Source organism: Gossypium hirsutum, chromosome A04 (assembly GCF_007990345.1).
Source record: "Gossypium hirsutum isolate 1008001.06 chromosome A04, Gossypium_hirsutum_v2.1, whole genome shotgun sequence".
Lineage (NCBI taxonomy): Eukaryota > Viridiplantae > Streptophyta > Magnoliopsida > Malvales > Malvaceae > Gossypium > Gossypium hirsutum.
This window is the reverse complement of record NC_053427.1, coordinates 84465441-84486991: the sequence shown is the minus strand read 5'-3', so window position 1 is coordinate 84486991 and position 21551 is coordinate 84465441. Positions and strand designations below refer to the sequence as shown.

General features: G+C 32.8%; 1 protein-coding gene across 10 annotated transcripts; it reads left to right on the top strand.

The window, feature by feature from the left end:
* Positions 1 to 3568: 3568 nt before the first annotated feature.
* LOC121228250 (serine/arginine-rich splicing factor SC35) lies at positions 3569 to 8065 on the top strand. Of its 10 annotated transcripts, none has more exons than XR_005925792.1 (10): positions 3571 to 3840; positions 3946 to 4024; positions 4115 to 4194; positions 4299 to 4365; positions 5577 to 5656; positions 6148 to 6354; positions 6441 to 6627; positions 6763 to 6819; positions 7176 to 7337; positions 7649 to 8065. XR_005925792.1 is itself a non-coding variant. In XM_041111599.1 (9 exons), the coding sequence occupies exons 1-9, from the start codon at positions 3765 to 3767 to the stop codon at positions 7195 to 7197; spliced, it is 855 nt and encodes a 284-aa protein (XP_040967533.1). In that variant the 5' UTR covers positions 3571 to 3764; the 3' UTR covers positions 7198 to 8065. The 10 variants fall into 10 exon arrangements, 4 of the variants coding, with proteins under 4 accessions (XP_040967534.1, XP_040967533.1, XP_040967532.1 ...); XR_005925789.1 differs by having other exon boundaries at positions 6763 to 6863; XR_005925790.1 differs by having other exon boundaries at positions 6763 to 6863; positions 7176 to 7532.
* Positions 8066 to 21551: the final 13486 nt, after the last annotated feature.

Genomic DNA, 21551 nt, shown 5'->3' with positions numbered 1-21551 from the left:
CGACACTTCACAGTTAGGGATACACCGCAGCAGAATGGAGTGGCAGAACGTATGAATCGAACATTGCTGGAGAAAGTTCGATGTATGTTGTCCAATGCTGGGTTGGGTAAGCAATTTTGAGCTGAGGCTGTGACATACGCTGGCCATCTTGTTAATCATTTGCCATCATCTGCATTAGAAAGAAAAACTCCTATGGAGGTATGGTCTGAAAAATCAGCTACAGATTATGATTCCCTACATGTGTTTGGATCCACTGCATATTACCATGTGAATGAGTCAAAGTTAGATCCGAGGGCAAAGAAAGCTCTCTTTATGGGAATCACTTCTGGAGTGAAGGGATTCCGTCTTTGGTGCTTAAGCACAAAGAAAATGATCTGTAGCAGAGATGTTACCTTTGATGAATCTGCCACATTAAAAAAGTAGCAGATGAAGATATTCAGACAAGCGATACTCCACAACAGGTGGAGTGTACTCCAAAACAGGTAGAGTTTGAGCAGATGGGGATTTGCCCAGTTAATAAGTCTAATTCTCCAGCCACAATGGAGGAATTAGAGGTTGAAGAGGTTCTGACCCAAGAACCATTAAGTACACCAGAACCAATTGCAGTTGCAAGGCCACGGAGAGAAATTCGTAAACCTGCTCGATTTACTGATATAGTGGCCTACGCCCTTTCCGTTGTTGATGATGATATTCCTGTCACTTATCAAGAAGCAATGCAAAGCTTAGAAAGTGACAAATGGAAGTGAGCCATGGATGAAGAAATGCAGTCTCTCCAGAAGAACAATACTTGGGAGTTGGCGCAATTACCGAAAGGTAAAAGGGCAATCGGATGCAAGTGGGTATTCGCAAAGAAAGATGGATCTTCTAGCAAGAAAGATGTTCGCTACAATACAAGATTAGTAGCAAAAGGCTACGTTCAGAAGGAGGGAATTGACTACAATGATGTATTTTCCCCTGTTGTGAAGCATTCCTCCATTAGAATTTTGTTGGCCTTGGTAGCGCAGTTGAATTTGGAGCTAGCTCAACTTGATGTTAAGACGGCTTTCTTGCATGGTGAGTTAGAAGAGGAGATCTATATGACTTAACCCGAAGGATACACAAATGCTGGTGGTAGAAATTGGGTTTGTAAGCTGAACAAATCGCTATATGGATTGAAGCAATCCCCAAGGCAGTGGTACAAGCGATTTGATAGCTTTATGAGAAGGCAGAAGTGCACAAGAAGCAAATATAACAATTGTGTGTATTTACAGAAGTTGCATGACGGATCTTTCATTTATCTACTCTTGTATGTTGATGATATGTTAATCGCTTCGAAGAGCCAAAAAGAGATAGATAAGCTGAAGGCTCAGTTGAATCAAGAGTTCGAGATGAAAGATCTAGGTGAGGCCAAGAAGATTCTCGGCATGGAGATAAGTAGAGATAGGCAGAGAGGCAAGCTTTGTTTGAATCAGAAGCATTATCTGAAAAAGGTATTACAATGTTTTGGTGTAAATGAAAACACAAAACATGTAAGTACCCCACTTGCTTCTCATTTGAAACTCAGTGCTCAATTATCTCCGAAGACTGAAGATGAAAGAGAATATACGGCGAAAGTCCCATATGCTAATGCAGTTGGAAGTTTGATGTATGCGATGGTGTGTACGAGGCCTGACATTTCACAAGCTGTTGGAGTTGTGAGCAGGTATATGTATGATCCTGGAAAAGGACATTGGCAAGCTGTGAAATGGATTCTACGGTATCTTTGAAAAACCGTAGATGTCGGTTTAATTTTTAAGCAGGATGAAGCATTTGGTCAGTTTGTAGTTGGATATGTTGATTCCGACTTTGCTAGTGATTTAGATAAACGTCGTTCAACTACGGGGTATCTGTTTACTCTTGCTAAAGCCCCAATGAGTTGGAAGTCTACCTTACAGTCTACAGTGGCTGTGTCTACTACAGAGGCAGAATATATGGCAGTTACAGAAGCTGTTAAGGAGGCTATTTGGCTTAACGGATTGTTGAAAGACTTGAGAGTTGTTCAAAGTCACATTAGTCTATATTGTGACAGTCAGAGCGCTATTCATTTAGCGAAAAATCAAGTCTATCGTTCAAGAACCAAGCATGTCGACGTAAGATATCACTTTGTGCGGGAAGTCTTTAAAAAGGAAAAATTCTACTTCAGAAGATTTCGACAGCAGATAATCCCGCAGATATGATGACCAAGGTGGCAACAACAATCAAGTTTAATCATTGTTTGAACTTGATTAACATCCTGAGAATTTGAGCACCTTCAGGTGTATGGCGCTCGAGAGCGCATTTGGAGGCACTACAAAAGATAGCTTTATCGAATTTGGGGAGTTGAAAGAAATGTGTGAAGATGTGATTATCCTAATCAAATCTTCAAGGTGGAGATTATTGAAAAGTCAATTAAAGGGGGAGTTGAAAAGTCAAAAATGGGAGGTGCAAGTGGCACCCAAGAAAAAATGAGAGGCAAGTTGTTTAAAGTTGAATGGGATAATTGCAATTTTGGTCCCTAATTTTTAGGCCATTTGCAAGTTAGTCCCTAAACCTCAACTATAAATAGGCCTAACCATTTCTCATTTCAATCATCCCAACCAATCTTTCTCTCTTAGTTTTCTCTCTTCTCCCATTTGAGAATTCTTAAGGAATTCTATTTGTTTGTAATATTTTGGAGATAGTAAAATTATCATCTGGTGTTAGTGCCCGAGGACGTAGGTATAATTTACCGAACCTCGTTAAAACTCTTGTGTTTTTTCTTGTCTTATTTTTCTTTCAATATTTGAGGGTATAATAGTAGTATTTAATTGTGCTATTAAATTACGATAGAAGGGATATTCTGACTAAGGAAATACTTAGTACTTAAGAGATCCTTGTGATCCACCTCTCTTTCCTGGGAATTGAACTTTGTGTGATTTTTTAGTACAATAATTTACACGCTTCCGACCCTATTGGAACAACAATAACAACAAATTAGCTCTTGATATTTACATGTTTTATCAATTTTGTCTAGATTCTAAAAAAAATCAACAAATTTAGCTTCAACATTTACATAATTGCATAAATGTTGTAGGTCAAATTTGTTAAATAATCACCAAATTGATAGAATGCGTAAGCTTTAAGAGTTAAAATTTTTATTATACCAATGAAAATTGTGTACAGTCGACTGAAAACTTTAACGCCGTGATTAATTGTTCTTAATTTCTCAAATTTGAAATTGATAGGATTAAATTGCTTCAAATTTTTTAAGAGAGACCAATTTACTCGATTTCAAAAATAAAAAAACCAGAAAAATATTTTTAACTAAAATATTAATATAAAAATAGTCGATAATAATAAAAGTAAATACTATAATAAAATTATAATATTAGATAAAAAGAAAATTATATAAACCACACTTAAAATAAACACTCTGGATAGGCAGTCTCTAGTTCAGATCCAATCGAAATCCGAATAAATGAATTAGACTCTAGAATACACCAGAAAAAGATAAATAAAATGTGGCAAAGTTGTAATTAAACGCCACTCCAAAATCACATATAAATATCCCGACTTCGACCATTCTCGAAGTCTTTTATTTTTATTTGTTTTTTTAATTAACACAAAAATTGTAACTAATATAAACCCTAACCGTAACCGTTTTTCTGGATTTTACTTTCACATCCACAAATATAAACCCTAACCCCGTAAAACCTTTTCTATTTCTCGATCTCTGTTCTTTCCCCCAATTTTTTCTTCTTCTTCTCATCAACTGCGAAGAAAAAAAAATGTCTCACTTTGGAAGATCAGGTCCTCCCGACATCTCTGATACCTACTCTCTTCTCGTCCTCAATATCACATTCCGTAAGCTTCTCTCTTTAGCGGCTTCGTCGTTTTAACTTCTTTGCTGCGATTTGGCTTATAATTTTTTAACTGAAAAACATTTGATTTTGTTTGAATTTTGTTTAGGTACGACCGCTGATGATTTGTTTCCGTTGTTCGATAAGTACGGGAAAGTCGTTGACATCTTTATCCCTAAAGATCGAAGGTTCTTCGTTTTTTTCTTTTTTGATTTGTATTTATTCTTTTTGTGGTGGTTGTGAATTTATAAGAGAATGATTTTTATTTGTGATTATAGGACTGGTGATTCTCGAGGTTTTGCATTTGTACGATATAAGTATGCGGATGAGGCACAGAAAGCTGTGGATAGGCTCGATGGTAACCCTGCCAGCAACTTCTTTTTTTTTTGTTTTGTTTGTGATATTGTATTGATTTTGTAGATAACTCATTACAATTATATGGAATTTTCCTTCTTATTGCAGGAAGAGTCGTTGATGGTCGGGAGATAACAGTTCAATTTGCGAAATATGGGCCTAATGCAGAAAGGATGTAAGTTGTGTGCTAGCTGTCTTTTATTATTCAATTGCTTTTACAGTTGAACTGATTTTTTGAGCCTGATTTAGAGAAGATATATGCTGGGTGACAAAATTTTTTATTATTGTTTAACTATCATGAAGCAAAAAGCGATCTTGTTTGGCTTGAACATGAAATATGTCCACTTGCTTGACTAATTTGTAGTAGTAACTTATTACTGTTCAAGTGATTGTTTGGAAGTAGGAAAGCCAGTTTGGGTTGCTCGCTTAATTGTTGTGCAGCAATCTCTGGTTTTATTTTTATTGTCTATATTGCTGTGAAAAAAAATTATTTTAGTTCTGCTTTAACTTCGTATCGCTAAGGAAATTACTTTATTGTTTGGCTTCTATTCGGATAATGTCCAACCGCATAAGTATTGTGTAGTGGTGATCAGCTAATTACTTTTTCCAGTGATTAGCTTATCTATTCTTTTAATGCCCCTTATCCATATATCTCCTTTCTCATAAGGTTTTAATATTTGGGTGAGCAAAACGAGATTCGATTTGAAAAAATCAAAAAAAAAAAATTCAAATTTCTAATTAATCTATCTGAGTTATTTGAATTATTCAAGTCAACTTGAATAACTCGATTTGAGTTTCGAGTTCGAGTCGAGTTGAATTTCATAATTCGAATAACCCGAATAATTCGAATAATAGATTAGTGTAAATACCCTTTTGGTCCCTGTCAGCTTTGAAAATAAGCAAATTGGTCTCTCACACGACAAAAATTACAAAAAAAATTCAAAATAATATTCAAAATTTCAAAATAAATTTTAAAATTCTAAAAAAGATATAAAGAAAAGTTAAAATTTTTAAAATTTTCTAAAATAATAATTTTGGTGACCTAATTAATGATTTAAATTTATCATAGTATTTTATTTTTTTACGATTTTACTTTGAATTTTTTTTATATGTGGTTTTAAATTTATGATCTCTAACATGGAAATAGTTATTCTGTAACAATATTTTTATTTGACATGTTCAATTTTTTTAATTTAAAATAATTTCACTCGATTTGACTCGACTCGAATTTCATTTCACTTGGCTCTGATTCAAAAAAATTTTAAATTGAGTTAGGATGATAAAATAGGACTAGTGAACTTGACTAAGTCTAATTTTTTTTACTTGATTCGATTGAACGCTCACATCTATTTCTAGTAATTTCAGCCTTAACTCTTAAGGTCTCAGATGTACGATTTCTTTTGCAGTCACAAAGGAAGGATTATTGAACCAGTTCCAAGGTCAAGAAGTCGCAGCCCACGCAGAAGGTAAGTTGTTTTAACTGCTTTTTTTTTTTTTTGCATAGACAACTTTTGATTTTCACATTTTTGTACTGTAATTTCATTTTCTATCTGTCCCTCCCCACCTTTTTGAATAAATTATGGGCGACATTGATGAAGTGATAACTGTGAAGGTTTACATGGTTTGCTCTTTCTTACTAACTAAAGCAGTCTTGATTATTGGTAGCATGAACATGATGGTGCTAGGTGTTGGTAGCTCTGAGTTAATTCATTAACTGAATGTTTATCTTCTTGTTCCTGAACTAAATGTCTGGAGACACTAGTTTTTTGCCCCTTTTCACCTTGGCATTTTTAAAGTAATGTTCTTTTATCTGAGTTGATTTTAAAAGGGGAAGCCTGCTTGGTTTGTATATGTGATTCTTTTAAGCTTGTTTGAATAGCCAAAATATAGGGATTAATTGTATTTCTTTATTGTCTCATTTCTAGTAACTGGTGTGCATTGTATTCAATATCTTCAGGCACCGGGATGATTATTCCAGAGATAGGGATTATAGGAGAAGAAGTCGTAGTAGGAGCTATGACCGGTATGAACGTGATCGATATCGTGGGAAAGACAGAGACTATCGGCGTCGCAGCAGGAGTCGTAGTGCAAGTCCTGACTATTCTAAAGGTCGAAGAAGAGGGTGCTATGATGATGATCGGCGGAGTAGCAGTCGATCACCGAGGTCTGTATTTTATACTTTGCTCTTGCGATTAGAATGCCAATTTCTTTTATGCTATGTTGTTGTGATACTTATTATTTTTATTTCAGTGCTGCTGCTGCTCGCCGCAGCCCTAGTCCTCGTAGGAGTCTTACCCCACGCAAGGCCTCTTCTCCAAGGGGTGAAAGTCCTTACAGGCGCAGCCGTGATGGAGGGTCTCCAAGTCCTCGAAGTGTTTCACCAAGAGGCCACCCTGCTGATTCTCGTAGTCCATCTCCTCGGAACTCAGATGTTGATGTAAGTTTTTCACTTTCTAGTTTATTCTTCTCCGCTTCCCCATTTCTGTTTAATCTTTTTTTTTTCTTTTGTAAAATCACCTTTGCAAAGCTGTTCTAATCCTTCACTGTTTACTTTTGCATTTGAATTTTGTAGGAATAATCTTGCGGATGGATTACTGGAGACTCTAAGTAGCACGTATCTTGTTGCTATGTTAGTGTTGAGGACATTTATATATCTTGTGTTCTCTAGTATTGGTAGGACTGGTTTTTTGGTGTTTTAATTAACTGTCCTGAACCTTCTTTCTCTATCACTTAAGCAGTATCTTGGAGTCTGAACTAATGTAGTTTCTAGCTTGATGTTTCAGTACCCACCAAAGATTTTGTGATGTAAGCTGGTTGTTTTAGGTTGCTTTCCGTTCCCCCCTTAGATCTTATGGTTGGCTCCTTGTTGCTTGTCTCCCAAATTAATTTTTCATGGAGCCACTCCAGTGTTTCTTTTTAGTTATTGTGTTTCCCTTGTTTTCTAAGAACGCTGATTCATCTTAAACTATCTGTTGGGTTTTATAGCAATGTTCGGGGGAAAGAGTGACTTGGGCAAATGGACATGATGTTGATGTTGTGGCTGTTGATGCTGTTTGTATCTGTAGATGAATGATCGTGATTGTGATGCTGGTTATAGCAGTATGCTGATTGCAGGGACAATCTGTTAAGTACTTTTAATTATAATTGGTAAGACCTGTAGTTGAGTCTTGATTTTTGAAAGCCTTGCATCCTTTAGGTTTCTGATATTTCTATGCGGTTACCCTCTTGATTTGCTCTTTTCTAAAATTGAGACCGAGGTTAAGTTGCGGTGATGGTAGAAAAGAAATTTGAACTGTGAAATGCTGCGTATGGACCTATGATGCAGGTTCTAAAATAAAGAGAGTAATGTCTTGATCTGACCCTTGCAACTGCTTAATTGAACCGAAATAACCTTGTGTAGAATGGTTTCATCGGTGTATTTAATCGCACCCTATTATTGCTAATATTTTGAGTTGTAGCAAAATTGTACGTGACTGATGCTGTGAAGTGGTGGTTGTGCGTATCTGTTGTAAGATGCATATGGCTGGTGTTTTAACCAAATAGAGGCGGTTGCTGCGTTTTTTTGTTGGTTGCGTTCGTTGCCGGTCTGCTTGAAGCTGGCTGTTGCTGCCCCATGTTAGTTCTACCTTTATTACCAGTTTTTATCTTTTTAAATGTTCAAAAAAAAAAAAAAAATCCTTGGGAACCGGTGTAGTGGCATTGTGGTCTAGTCTTGGTTCATTCCAAGTACTACAGGTTCGGTAGGATATATTGAATTTTTTAAATTATGGGAATAGCTTAAATGGATGAAGATGTTGTATAAGTGAATAAAAAGGGGTGTGTCCTGAAAATCCAACCTGTGCTTATATTGTAAGATGGCGTTGATCTGTTTTCTATTGCATGCTCGTGAATGATGATTTACACCAAGAAATATTGTTAATAACTTTAAAATTAAAAAAGAAATTAAATCATTGAAGATTGGCAGCGGTGGGCCATTTTTAATATTGATTTAAGTTTGATTTGAGTTTAATTGAAGGACTTGCAACTTCACATTTGAATTTTCAAGAGAAGTTTATAAAGGTAGGAAAAGACGGTTTCAACTTTTTTCTGTGGAGACTTTGGCTATATGAGAAGGTGAAAGAATATGAAAAGATTCAAACAGGGTATTAAAAAACCCCAAAAACAGTTGAACAACGAAGACGATGGATTTTTTTTTTGTTTATATTTCCATATTTGTAAAATAAAAATAAAAATTTGCTCCCAAGATTTTGTCAAATTTGTAAAAATAAAATAAAATATTTCTTTTTAAAGTTATTGTTAAAAAATTAAAAATAACGATTAAATTTGTAATTAAACATTTAGATTAATGTGTTACATCATCATTTAAGAGAAGAATTAATTGGATTATTTTCATTGGATTAATAATTATGGGTGTAATTATTATCTCTATTACAAAATTTTCAGTTAATGATAAAATTTTAATTCAATGAAAATGAAAAATTTCCTTCTGCTCTTCCTTTGTCTCTCTCGCTCCTGCAACTTCTTCCTTTTATCTCAATTAATTTAGTGTTGTACACAAACTCTCCTGCAAACTGACCTATTTACACGACTGGAGCTTCAAGTCTCCATATTTATTTGAAGAAAAAAAAAGTCCCTTACCAATATGATTCATGGAAGAAATTTCTACATCTTTTACCATTAAACATAAAAGGCATGTTTAAAGCTTGAGTTTCATCATACCTCACTGCAAAAAAGTTCCAAGTAAAAGCGGTCATCTGGTTAAAGACAACAAGTCTAAGGAACCTGTGCAAGTAAAATATTATTTGAATCGGAGCTAATGAGGTGGTGGCCATGGAAACCACGTTTTTGTCTCTACCACCAGTTGTGGTCGTAAAACACCGCCTTGTGTTGGTTGCTTTTCTGGACGGTACTGTTGGAGCAGACGAATGGTTTGTCATGTTTTCGGCAGTGTTCGAGATTGTCGAGGGTGAAACCTTTCGGGTTCCAGTAAAGAGTTGAACGGTTAAAGAGAGAGAAGGGAGGGGGAGGGTGAAGATGAAAGGAAGAAGATGAAGATGGGGAAGCGGGAAGAGTGAAAGAGAGTAGGATTAAATAATAATTTATTTTTATTTAATATTCAATTTAAAATTTATTATTATTATTATTATTATTAAAATGTCACGGGATATTTCTTAAAATTTTAAAATTATATTTTAAGTATTGATTCGATTAAAAAATAATTTAAATATTTATCTTAAAAAAGCGTTATAATTTAGAAGTTTTATCAAGCCTAAAAAATTGATAAATTTCCTTTTTTTTTTGCTCTCTCTTAAATTAATTAAATTTCTGTCTTAATTCACATTAATAAAACAAGGAGAAAACTATTAAAATAGTCATTTTTATTTGTTTCAAGTTACATTTTAATCATTTATGTTTGAAATGTTACGTTTTAGTCATTTAAGCGATCATGTTATAACATTTTAGTCACTGAGTCGTTAATTGCCATTAACGGTGTAACAGTAAGCTGACGTGGCACGTTAAATCATCATTTAAAAAAAAGATTAAATTATACAATCGGTCTTTATATTTTTTTATTTTAAGCAATTTAATTATTTTCTTTTATGTTCTTTTAACTTTATTATTATTATTATTTATTTTTCATTCTCTTTTGTTTCTCTCTCTGTTTTCGTTCATTCTTCATTTATTTTAACGTAGTTTTTCTATATTTTTTATTTGTTAAAACTAGTCCACAAGCTCACCTCGCTCGAAAAAAATTAAATTGTTTAAAAAAGAGAGAATAAGGACTGGTTTTAACAAATGAAAAACATAGAAAAACTACGTTAAAAGAAATGAAAAAGGGAAGAAAATAGAGGGAGAAGTAGAAGAGAATAAAAAATAAGGAAAAAAAGTTAAAAAAATAAAAGAACAAAAATATGGAGATCGATTGTATAAATTAACCTAAAATTTTTGTTTGAAATGATGATTTAATGTGCCATGTATGTTTATCATTACACTGTTAATGGCTCAGTGATTAAAATGTTCGCAATAAAGTAAGTGACTAAAACGTAATATTTCAAACATAAATGACTAAAATATAACTTGAGGTAAACAAAAGTAACTATTTTGGTAGTTTACCCTAAAACAAATTAATTGAATTTTTAAATAATTTTGTATTTCATTATGTTGAATTTTAAAATTGACTAATAGATGAATCAAGAGCTCCAAATTTAATTTTTTATTTTCTAATAAACATAATAAATATAATAAAAGTTATAAAAAGTTATTTTAGTAAAAAAATTAAAAATAAAATTGTAAATTGTAAAAATTATATTTCAAGAAGTTCTAACTTCAAAGAGGATAATTAGTCGCAGCATGCTATTCGGTGAGATTATCCCCCGATGACTTATTTGTGGTTCATGATACGATGAGTGTTAAGTTGATAGATACACTCAAGATCTTCTAGTTAAGTAACTCCCCACAGAGATTTACTTAAGTTAGAAAGATGGTTAAACATTACATGATTATTAGTACATGTGAATGCCTAAGGAATTAGGTTTATGTTATTACTAGTTGATCATTATCATCTCACGGTGGTTTGATTCAATGGGTGTGGGGATTATCGTTGCAAAATGTTTTCAAATATTTGCTTAATACAAAGATATTAATATATGAATATTTTATTTTCAGTTCAAGAATGACACCAACTTCCATATTGAACATACCCACTGAAAACAAACTGAACAAAAATAACTATAAGAAAAGGAAAAGGAACCTGATAATTGTCCTAAGCTATGAGAAACTTAAAACAGTTCTTGATAATAAGTGCCTACCGACTATTCAAGTTGAGGCTAAAAAAATTAGGAGGAGTCTGGTGAGATAGCTTGTTGTTATATGCTGGCAAGTGTGACCAACACCCTATATAAGCAATTGATGAGCTGTAAAAATGCCAAAGTGATTCTTGATAAGCTAAAGGACATGTTTGGAGGCCAAGCTACCTTGGCTCAACAGTCTATCATAACTAGCTTGATAAATGCATGGAAAAAGCTCGGTACTTCGGTAAAAAATCATATGATAACTCTTATGGGATACTTTATTGACGACGCGAAAAATGAGGCCAATTTGGACCAAAACACTCAAATTGAGATAATTTTCAAGAGCTTACCCAAGGACTTTGTTGGCTTTCAAGACGCATATAACCTTGGCAACTAAAACCTAATCTTACATAACTCATGAAGGAATTACAATCCTATGAGTTGATGTTGAATGGCGGTCAGTTGGTCAAAAGAGCAAAAGCAAATATAACTATTGTTTCTTCCTCAAAAAGGAAAGGAAAGCACACTAAGAAAGACAAAACTAAGGTTTCTAGGCCACCAAAAGTGGAAAGGAAGAGAACCAGAAAGTGAAAAGACTTATCTAAGTTTAAATGCTTTTTCTGCAGAAAGAAAAGGCACTACAATGCGAATTGTAAAGAGTGGAATGAATATTTAGCCACCAAAGGCAAATGTATGAAACTCTTTATGATAGAAACTTGTTTAGTTAATGATTCAATAGACCACCGGGTTATTGTTTTAGGAGCCATTAATCATGTTTGTGTTTCTCTATAGGGGTTCGAGGAGACGAAAGATCTTAAAAATAAGAATCCATCGTTGTGGATTGGAACCGAGACAATTGTGGTAGTTGAAGTAGTGGGAGATGTACATCTTTATTTTGATAATTTTAGGAAGATTATTTAAAAAGACATTTCTATGTACCAAGTTTCAAAAAAAACTTAATATCAGTTGCATGTTTATATAAATACAACTTGGCTGTGACTTTTAATAATAAAATTGCAATATTTAAAAATCACAATCTTATTTGTAATGGATGAATGCTACATAATCTTTATTTTCTCAAACCAAAGATGTACACACTGCTTGAGACTAAAATAACGAATAAAAGACTTAAAACTTCTCACTCTAATGAGGCGTACCTTTGACATTTGAGACTTGATCATATTAACCAAGAAAGAATCATTAGACTTGTAAAAGATGACATCTTAAGTTCACTTAAAGAAATTGATCTTCTATAATGTGAATCTTGCTTGGAAGGTAGGACGACCAAGCAATCTTTTAATGCAAAAGGAACGAGGACCATAAAACCCCTAAAACTTGTGCACACTGACATATGTGGCCCCATGAGCGTCAGTGCAAGAAAATGTTACAAGTATTATGTAACTTTTATTGATCATTATTCCAGATATAGGTATGTATACCTTATGCACCGCAAAATTGAAACCTTTGATAAATTCAAGGAGTTTCCTGCGAAAGTGGAGAAACAATAAGGTTTACCCATAAAGACACTTTGATTTGATCGATGTGGGAAATATTTATTTGATGAGTTCTTAGATTACCTTATAGAGAATGAGATTCTATCCTAATTAACCGCATCAGGCACTCCACAATAGAATGGTGTGGCAACGTTGTTAAATATGGTAGGTTTGATGCTAAGTTATTTGAAGCTGCCAATATCTTTTTACGGATATACGGTACAGACAACTTGTTATACTCTGAATGATGCGCCAAGTAAGGCAGCATCAAAAACTCCATATGTAATAGCCCTAATTTGACCCTAGTCGGGAAGTGGTTTCGAACCACAAAACCGAGTTATAAAAATAATTAAATGTCATATTCTATGTTTTTGATGTGAGTAAATGCATGTGTAAAAATTTCATGCTTTGATTTGGTCATTTGTATGTGAATTTATTTAATAGGACTTATGTGAGACACTTTTGAAATGTGATAGGCTAATTTTATAATGGTCTATTAATGCATGTATTGAAAGGAATGGTTTTGCATGTCAAATTAACCATTTTAGATAGTGGCCGGCCATGTTATTAGTTAACATATAATATATGAATTTTATATTAGCATTATTTTAATTAAATGGCTTTATATTATAGAATAATAAGAAATAAAAATGGGAAAAAGGGTGAAGAAAACAAGGTGTTCATCATTGTTCCTTCTTAGTCGATTTTAAAGAAGAAAAGGGGGCAAACCATTCGGTGATTTTAAGCCTTAAATAAGGTAAGTAATTCATGTTATCTCTTGGATTTTTAGCATATTTTAAGTTAGGTATTAAGTTCCTTACTTAGCCCATGACAAAATTTTTAGTTGTGTGGTGTTTTGAGCATTCGGCCATGGGAGAAATTGAAGTGAATGGATTGTTGTTCTTATGGTTTAATGGAATTTGAGCTAGTTAATACTTGATTGTTAGCATTTATATGTGAAAGGGATGAATTTGGACTTGTTGAGTTACATGAATAAACCTTTTGTTTTTTTTTCTTAGTGTTAAATGAGAACAAATACCGTTGGGTGATTGTATGAAATAGTTAGAGATTTTCATATCAAGAGGTTCGGCTTTGTAAATGAATTTAAGGGTATAAATCTTGAATAATGTTATGTATAGGTTTCGGCTTTGATAGTAATTATATAAGTATAATTAGTCATTTTGATAATATGGTATGAAGTGATAAGTAAAAATATAAGGGTAGCTTAAGTTAAATAACTTTCGGCTATGAATTTTCATGTTTAATATTTTTATGTTGATGTTCAAATTGAAAATGGATGTTAGTTGTGTTATAACACTTGCTTAATAATGAAAAGATCATGAGCTTAAGGCTTGAGTGGCATTCGGCTTTGGAGTAAAAAAAAATTAAAAATTAATTAGAAAATGAATTCCAAGTTAGTGAATTATGTGTTAAGAGAGGGATTTAGGTTATATATATATATGTGATTATATTGAATTTAAGAGGCTATGTTAGCTAATTGAAGATTTCGGCCCTAATATTATAGTGAATATTATTTTGAACAAAGGTTTTAAATTATATAATAAAATTGGTGAGAATGTTTTGAGAGAGGTATATAAAATTAAGTTGAGTTGAGAAATGATTTCTCAAATGTCTAAATGATATTCGGCTTAGGCTTGTAAACATGTCTAGTCAGTGGAGATTGTTTTTAAAATGGGGAAGGTTATAAGCCGAGTTTAATGTTAAAAGAAATATTTGAACCGATACATATTGCCGAATGTATTCGATTGTGACTTACCAAGTATACAAATTTGATAATGCTATAATAGTAGACTTAATTGGACTTAGCATTTTGAGTGATGCATTTGACTTGTGTGTCGACCTTGGATGATATGTATTATTATATGAAATTAAGTGATGTTTATGAAACTCGAAATTTCAAGGTGATTAGCTAGTAATATGTTCGGTTGTAATGAGTCGAGCATATGCATGATGTTAAAATAATAGTTAATAAGGTCAATTGTACTTTAATTGTATGATATACATGCATTAAATTGAATTGCTCAATTGATAAATAATTAAATAAATTTATTTGTTTAAATTAAGCTCAAGAGCTAAGAGGATCAAAATCAGATAAGGGAAAGCAGAAAGCAATCGAGTAGCCTATCCGTAACTGTTCAAATATACTCGAGGTAAGTCTTTGAGTAATGAAACTTAGCTTATGATTTGATAAAATCATGGTATATAAGCATAATAAATAAATTGTGACCTATTGGTTCTACTTGAATTACGTAGTGGGATAAATAATTTGTGTATATGACTTGTAGCCGAATGGTTATAGAAATCATGTTGGATAGCGAAACGAAATCGTGTTCTTTGTATGTGGCTATTGAGCCGAAAAATGGTTGATAAGCACGTTGTGCTTGTGTTCAAGTAATGCAAATAAAATGCTAATGTGTTATGATATATATATGTGCATGATAATGGAGAATTATATCCGGGTTAAGTCCCGAAGGCATTCGTGCTGGTGTTATATCCGGGCTAAGTCCCGAAGGCATTCGTGCTGGTGTTATATCCGGGCTAAGCCCCAAAGGCATTTGTGCTGGTGTTATTTCCGGGCTAAGCCCCGAAGGCATTCGTGCTGGTGTTATATCCGGGCTAAGTCCCGAAAGCATTCGTGCTGGTGTTATATCCGGGCCAAGCCCCGAAGGCACTCGTGCTGGTGTTATATCCGGGCTAAGCCCCGAAGGCATTCGTGCTGGTGTTATATCCGGGCTAAAGTCCCGTAGGCTTTGTGCTGGTATTATATTCGGGCTTAAAATCCCGCATGCTTTGTGGTGGTGATTGGATTTGGGTTTTAAACCTAGCAGACTTAATGTCGATGATTGGAGTAAGATTATGATTTCGAATGTTCGTAGTAAACTACCATTGAATATGTAAAATACATTAAGTTGATCAGGTATGTATTATATACTTTTATATGTTAGATTGATCGGAATTGAATCATGATTGAGAAATGAGAAGTATATGTGAAAATCTCATATGTGTATGTGTGTATTCGGTTATGGTGAAAGGTTATATGAGATTGATTTGGTGATATACATGTTAAATAATATGAATGCAAGAATGGGTAATAAATCTGCTTGGGACAGCAGCAGTAATGTGATTTCGGAAAATCACCATAAATTGTGGAAGTTGAGTTAGAAGCTGAATAAATTATGTCATGAAATCTTAATGAGTCTAGTTTCTTATAAAAGAAACCGTGTGAGCAAAAGAATTTCCAATAATGAGATATTTGAAGTGGCGTGGAATAGAGTCAAAATGACTTCGAGGTCCCCTGTTCTGTATTCAGAAAATCATTATAAATGGTACAAAAACGGTTATAAGATAAAATTTATATCCTTAGACTCTTTAATGAGTCTAGTTTCAAATGAAATAAACAATAACATATTTAGAATTATGTATAATGAGAAAATTGATTCGTTGTAAAGAGTGGTCAGAATAGTCAAACAGTGAAACAGGGGAAACTTCAATAAAAATATGGTATTGATTAGTCAAACCAAAAATTCTGAAAATTTTATGGATGAAAGATATATGAGTCTAATTTCAGGAAAAATTAACGGCACTTGATTTGGAGTTTTTTATCTCCAGTTATAAATAATTTAGTGACTGTTGCTCAGGAAGACAACTTGTAGTGAATTTGTGATTTTATTGCAAACATGGTTAAAACTTGTTAATGAGATGCTTTTCGAGTTCTTATGATCTTATTTGTGATTTCACTATTTGGTTTTAATTGAGTTCAGATTCAAGTGAGGTGAATTTGCTAAATATGCATTATGTTCATGGATACTTGGTCAAAATGGCAATTATCTAGGAATGATTTCTTGAAAATTTGAAATAATCGATCTATAAGTAAATTAATTGTTTGCATTGCTTAAAACTTACTAAGCATTGAAGCTTACTCCGTGTTCTCTTTTCCATTTCTTATAGGTTTATACTTTAGCTTGAGTTGGAAGGGCCGGAGATATCATCACACTATCGAGTCATTATGTGAGTTGAGAAGATTGTATATCATCATGGTTTAAGGCATGTATAGGATAGATTATAGGTAGAATGATATTTCGACTTTGTATACATTATAGCCATGCGAAGATGGCTTGCTCATTTTGTTTAGAGAAGCCTTATAATTGAACTAATGTGGTGAAATGTTTTAGTTATAACTTGACAGTAGTTAATTTGTTATTAGATATTCGGTTATGTTTTGATAGTGAGTATCTTTGACCTTATAGAAGTTTTGTTCAGTCAAGTAATACCTCATAACCTTATTCCGGAAACGGATACAGGTTAGGAGTGTTACACCATATAAATTGTGGCATGACAGGAAGTCGAATTTTAATCATTTAAGAATTTGGGGATGTCTGGCTCATGTATTGGACAAAGATGCGAGGAAGTTGACTTACGGACAAAATTGTGCATATTTGTAGGATATCCAAAAGGAGCAAATGGTAGTTTGTTTCATATCCCGAACGACCAAACTATAATAGTGTCAACTCATGCTACTTTCCTTGAAGAAAGTAACATGAATGACTTCAAACCTCGGAGTAAAGAGGTACTCGAGGATATTTTGGGAAATATACAAAACCCTACAGAAACGATTCCAAAACCAACTCCTAATAGTAGACTTGTAAACAATCAGTAGTATAGGGTGCTTCATCACAGTGGGAGGGTCTCTTGTAGACCTGAGTTATTCCAATCTAGCAGAAATGCTTTTAATATTGAGTCTACTGAACAAGAAGATAATGACCCACTCACGTATAACGAAGCAATACAGAATGTTGATTCCAAGCTTTGAGAAATAACTATGAAAGTTGTGTTGGATTCAATAGATTCCAACTCAATGTGGGAACTTATAGAATTACCGGAAGAGATAATACCTATAGGATGTAAGTGGATCTACAAGAGAAAAGAAATACGGATGAAAAAGTGGAAACTTATAAGGTCAGAATTGTAGTAAAATGTTATACTCAGGAAAAAGGTATCAGTTACAAAGAAACCTTCTCTTCGGTTGCCATGTTCAAGTTAATCCGCATATTGTTATCCATTGCGGTGACTCTTGATTATGAGATCTAGAAAATGGATGTCAAGACAATATTCTTGAACGACTATCTTAAAGTGAGCATCTACATAATGCAACCCATCGAATATAAAACTAAAAGAAATGAGCATAAAGTTTTACAACTGCTTAGATCTATATATGGAATTAAGTAAGCATCTTGCTCATAGAATCAAAGATTTGATCAAACGATCACGACTTTTGGATTTGAGCAAAACGTAGATGAACCTTATGTTGAGCAAAATGTAGATGAACCTTATGTTTATAAACATTTAGGGGATGAATCTTCGATTTGATCAAGGGTCCTAACTAGGTGAACAACATAATATTGCTCATATTGTAAATGTGCAAGTGATAAATGATGATTGTTTTTGTTAGAGTATGCCCAAAGACCAATCATGAGATGACTATAATCATATACTCGTTTTACCTTGTTTGTTAATATAAGACATTGCCATTGTTATTTTAATTTCTTTTTATGTGTGTGTAAATAACTTGATTAATAATAAAGTCCTGAGAATAATATGATTATTCTTAAAAAATCCTATTCAAGTATTACTGTTGGCTTGAATAATAATGCATTGAGACTAATGTGTAATTGATCGATGGCAAAGTGTTATCATTGACATAGGGATGTCAAAATCAATACATGAGTATGTGTTAGAGAACAACATATTGGACTGACCCGCTATGAGTATGTTTCTTGGATTATTATGTAATAGTCACAATATCACTCATTGTGAAAATTATGTATACAGTCCTCAGACTTGAGATTATCATTATCCTAACATTGTGAGTTGTATATTTTGATATAGTCAAATATCTACTGTAACGGGTTGAACTATAAAAACTAACGTTGGGTATGTCATAATCTATGTAATGGGATATGATTGATCAATATAATATTTGTCTTTTCTACATAATGGGAGCAATATCTTAGGTTACTTAATAGAGTGAAACTAGAAATGCATGGTCATGCTCAAATAAGTTGATATGAGATATCACTCTTATTTTTTATTATAGTCTTCTCGAAATATCAAGGAATATGAGATTGGACTATACAAATGTGACTATTCAATGACTTGTGTCCAATCTAGATATAAATGATAAAAGGATATACTACATGGAAAGTTTATCACAAAAAGATTATGTCAAATCAAGACTTCTTGTAACTTAGCTAGTAATGATGCATTGCTAGATGTCAATATCACATTCAAAAATCAGGCTAGAAAAAAATTGGAATAGTGGACCAAGAGATTGTCACTCTTTGACTTTTACTTATAAGTTTGTAAAATTATTACAAGAATGATCTATTAGCTTTATGGTTAATGATAAATAATGAGATAATATAATTGTCTTAGAGACCCGAGTTAAAAAAATCAGATTCTTACTTTATTATCTCCTCCATAGTCGTCCCTCACATCTCCCTTTCTCTCTTAAATTTTCCCCTTTCTTCTTCCTTGTGTTATTGCTTTGCTTATTATTTTGCTGTCATTTTTCTAGCCATATTACCGTTATTTTTAATCTTTAAATCAACCTCTTTGCTGCCCTAAAACTCTCCTCTATGCCAGCCAAATCAACCTTCTTTTGTTGTCCATTACCGTCCACTTTCCCTCATTTGTGGTGATACCGGTTAGTTTTCTTTTCCTACTATTCTCTTTCCTTTTGTTTGTTGATTTTTGCTGCTATTTCTATTTCTAGCCCTAAAAATTGTCCCATTTTCTACCTAAAGATCTCTCTTTGTGTCGCCCAAGTCAGTCTCTTTTCTGCCAACATTTGTGGTGTTGCACTTTTAGTGAGTGTTGGCTAAGAAGCTCTTTTCGGTGAATAGGTAGGCCTTATTGCATTGTCATTCTTGAGCACGCATATGCATAATTGTTGGAAGCACCATGATTCTGTGAATTTTGTGTACTACTGTAATTATTGATATGTTAGCTTTTGTGCTCAATTTTGTGACGGGTTTTTTGCATGATTTGTAAGCTTTTCATACTCTGTTTACCTTTGATTAAAACTTACACTGGACTTTTTTAAGCTCATCCCATTAGTTTAACATCTTTGAGGTAATCCACAAGCTTAAGACTTAGACTTAGCATTTGGAGGACTCATCTCGATTTTTATTAAATAATCTATTTAATTTTATATTTTTCTTTATTTGGTTTGAAATAACTAATTTTACGAATTGTGGCATGAGTTTAGATTTTGAGATATTTTTTATATTTTTATGTATGAACGTTAAACAATAGGACTGATTTTAATAACTAATCACAATTGAATTATGAATTTATGGATTTGCTAGCAAATTAAGCACATCAGATTTTCCATTGCAAAATAGGTTTAAGCAAGTTTTTGAAACTCCAAATAATAATTTACTGATGGGATATGTTTGTAAAATTAATAAGAAAGCTTTTAATCGGTATTTAATTAAACTTGGCAAAAATAAATGTTTTACAAAATAAAAAGAAGCCCACTATCGAATTTCTGAAAATATAATAAAATGATTTAGAAATAAATTTATGAGAATTGAATCATTTTTACAAGGCCATTTTGGTGGCTAATGTGACCTTCATAATCCGATCATAACTTCTAGGTTGAGCTAGGGAGGTTGCGCACTCATTTTTTGTAACATTAGAAATGTTCTAGTATTACTGCTAATGTTATAAGAGCCTATAGAGTCACACCCTATGGTTGAAGTGAACAAAATCGAAACACAGTCGATATTATGTTTAGCTGTCACATAAATTAAATTAATTATTGAATAATTAATTTGACGTTTAAATATTGAATGTATTATATGTACAAAGTTGTACACAAATAGAGAACATAGTTAATATATATGAATTTGATTCATATAAAATATTAAATGAATATAGTTTACCGAAATTATTAAAATAAATCATTATAATAATAATTTCGGTCAAAGATTAAAATATGAAAGTTTATATTTTCCGAAAAGGATATGATCTTTTAATACTTTTTATACGTTTCTCTAAAGGGATAATTCCTTCTCTTTTTTTTTGTGATATTAAATAAAAGGAATCGAATCTCTAATTTTATGTGGTGTTACCAAGAAAAAAAATATTAAAAATGGTCTAACAGTCAATTTCATCAATTCTCTCTGAGAGGTTCAAGGAGAGTTTATTGTTAGTTTTTTGACTGGTTGAACTACATAAAAGCCAATACAATTTTGTTGCGGCTTGTGATCGACATCGCACAAGAAGATCAAATAGGAAAGGATATATCTTCAATCCGATTCATTTCTCATACTTGTATTCATAATTGATGATTGTGGAAAAACTTTTTTCCACTACGTCACTTGATGTACCAACGTTCCAACAATCTCATCAAGAATTTATCTGTTAGAGATAATGACTCGCATGTTCCCTAATTTGTTATTGAATAACACCCGTGGTGGGGTTAAGCTGATGGAGCCAAATAACATTCATGCTTAAGATGGAAGTATTCTAGTGACGGAGGTTATCATGCATGACAATCTAACATTTATCTCGAATCCAAATAACGTGCCTTGTTGCTGCTTTTTGCTTGTTTATGTTAGGTTATTAGCAATGGAGGGGCAAAAACCATAAAGGACCATATTTGATTCCATCAAAGGTAGAATATCAGACAAAGTTGCCTAACTTGAGCCTCATTGATTCAAACGCTTTATATGAATGCTAACTATCAAATTTTCATTTAAGTTACAAACAAATCAAATTATTTGCTATTTTGGGTCTATATTTTCAAACTTTTTTAGTAAAAAGAAAGTCACAATCCAATAAATGAAAGATTGTGAGGGTTGCAAATGATAATATTTAAAATTTAAGTTAAATTTTATTATTAGTCCTTATACTTTGTGAAAGTTTTGAATTTATTCTACATACTTTAATTTGATCTTTAGTCCCTATACTCTTTGAATTCGTCAAATTTTAGTCTTTGTGTTTTTTGGATTTTGAAATTTTAGTCTTAACTCAAACAATAGCAGTTAAAT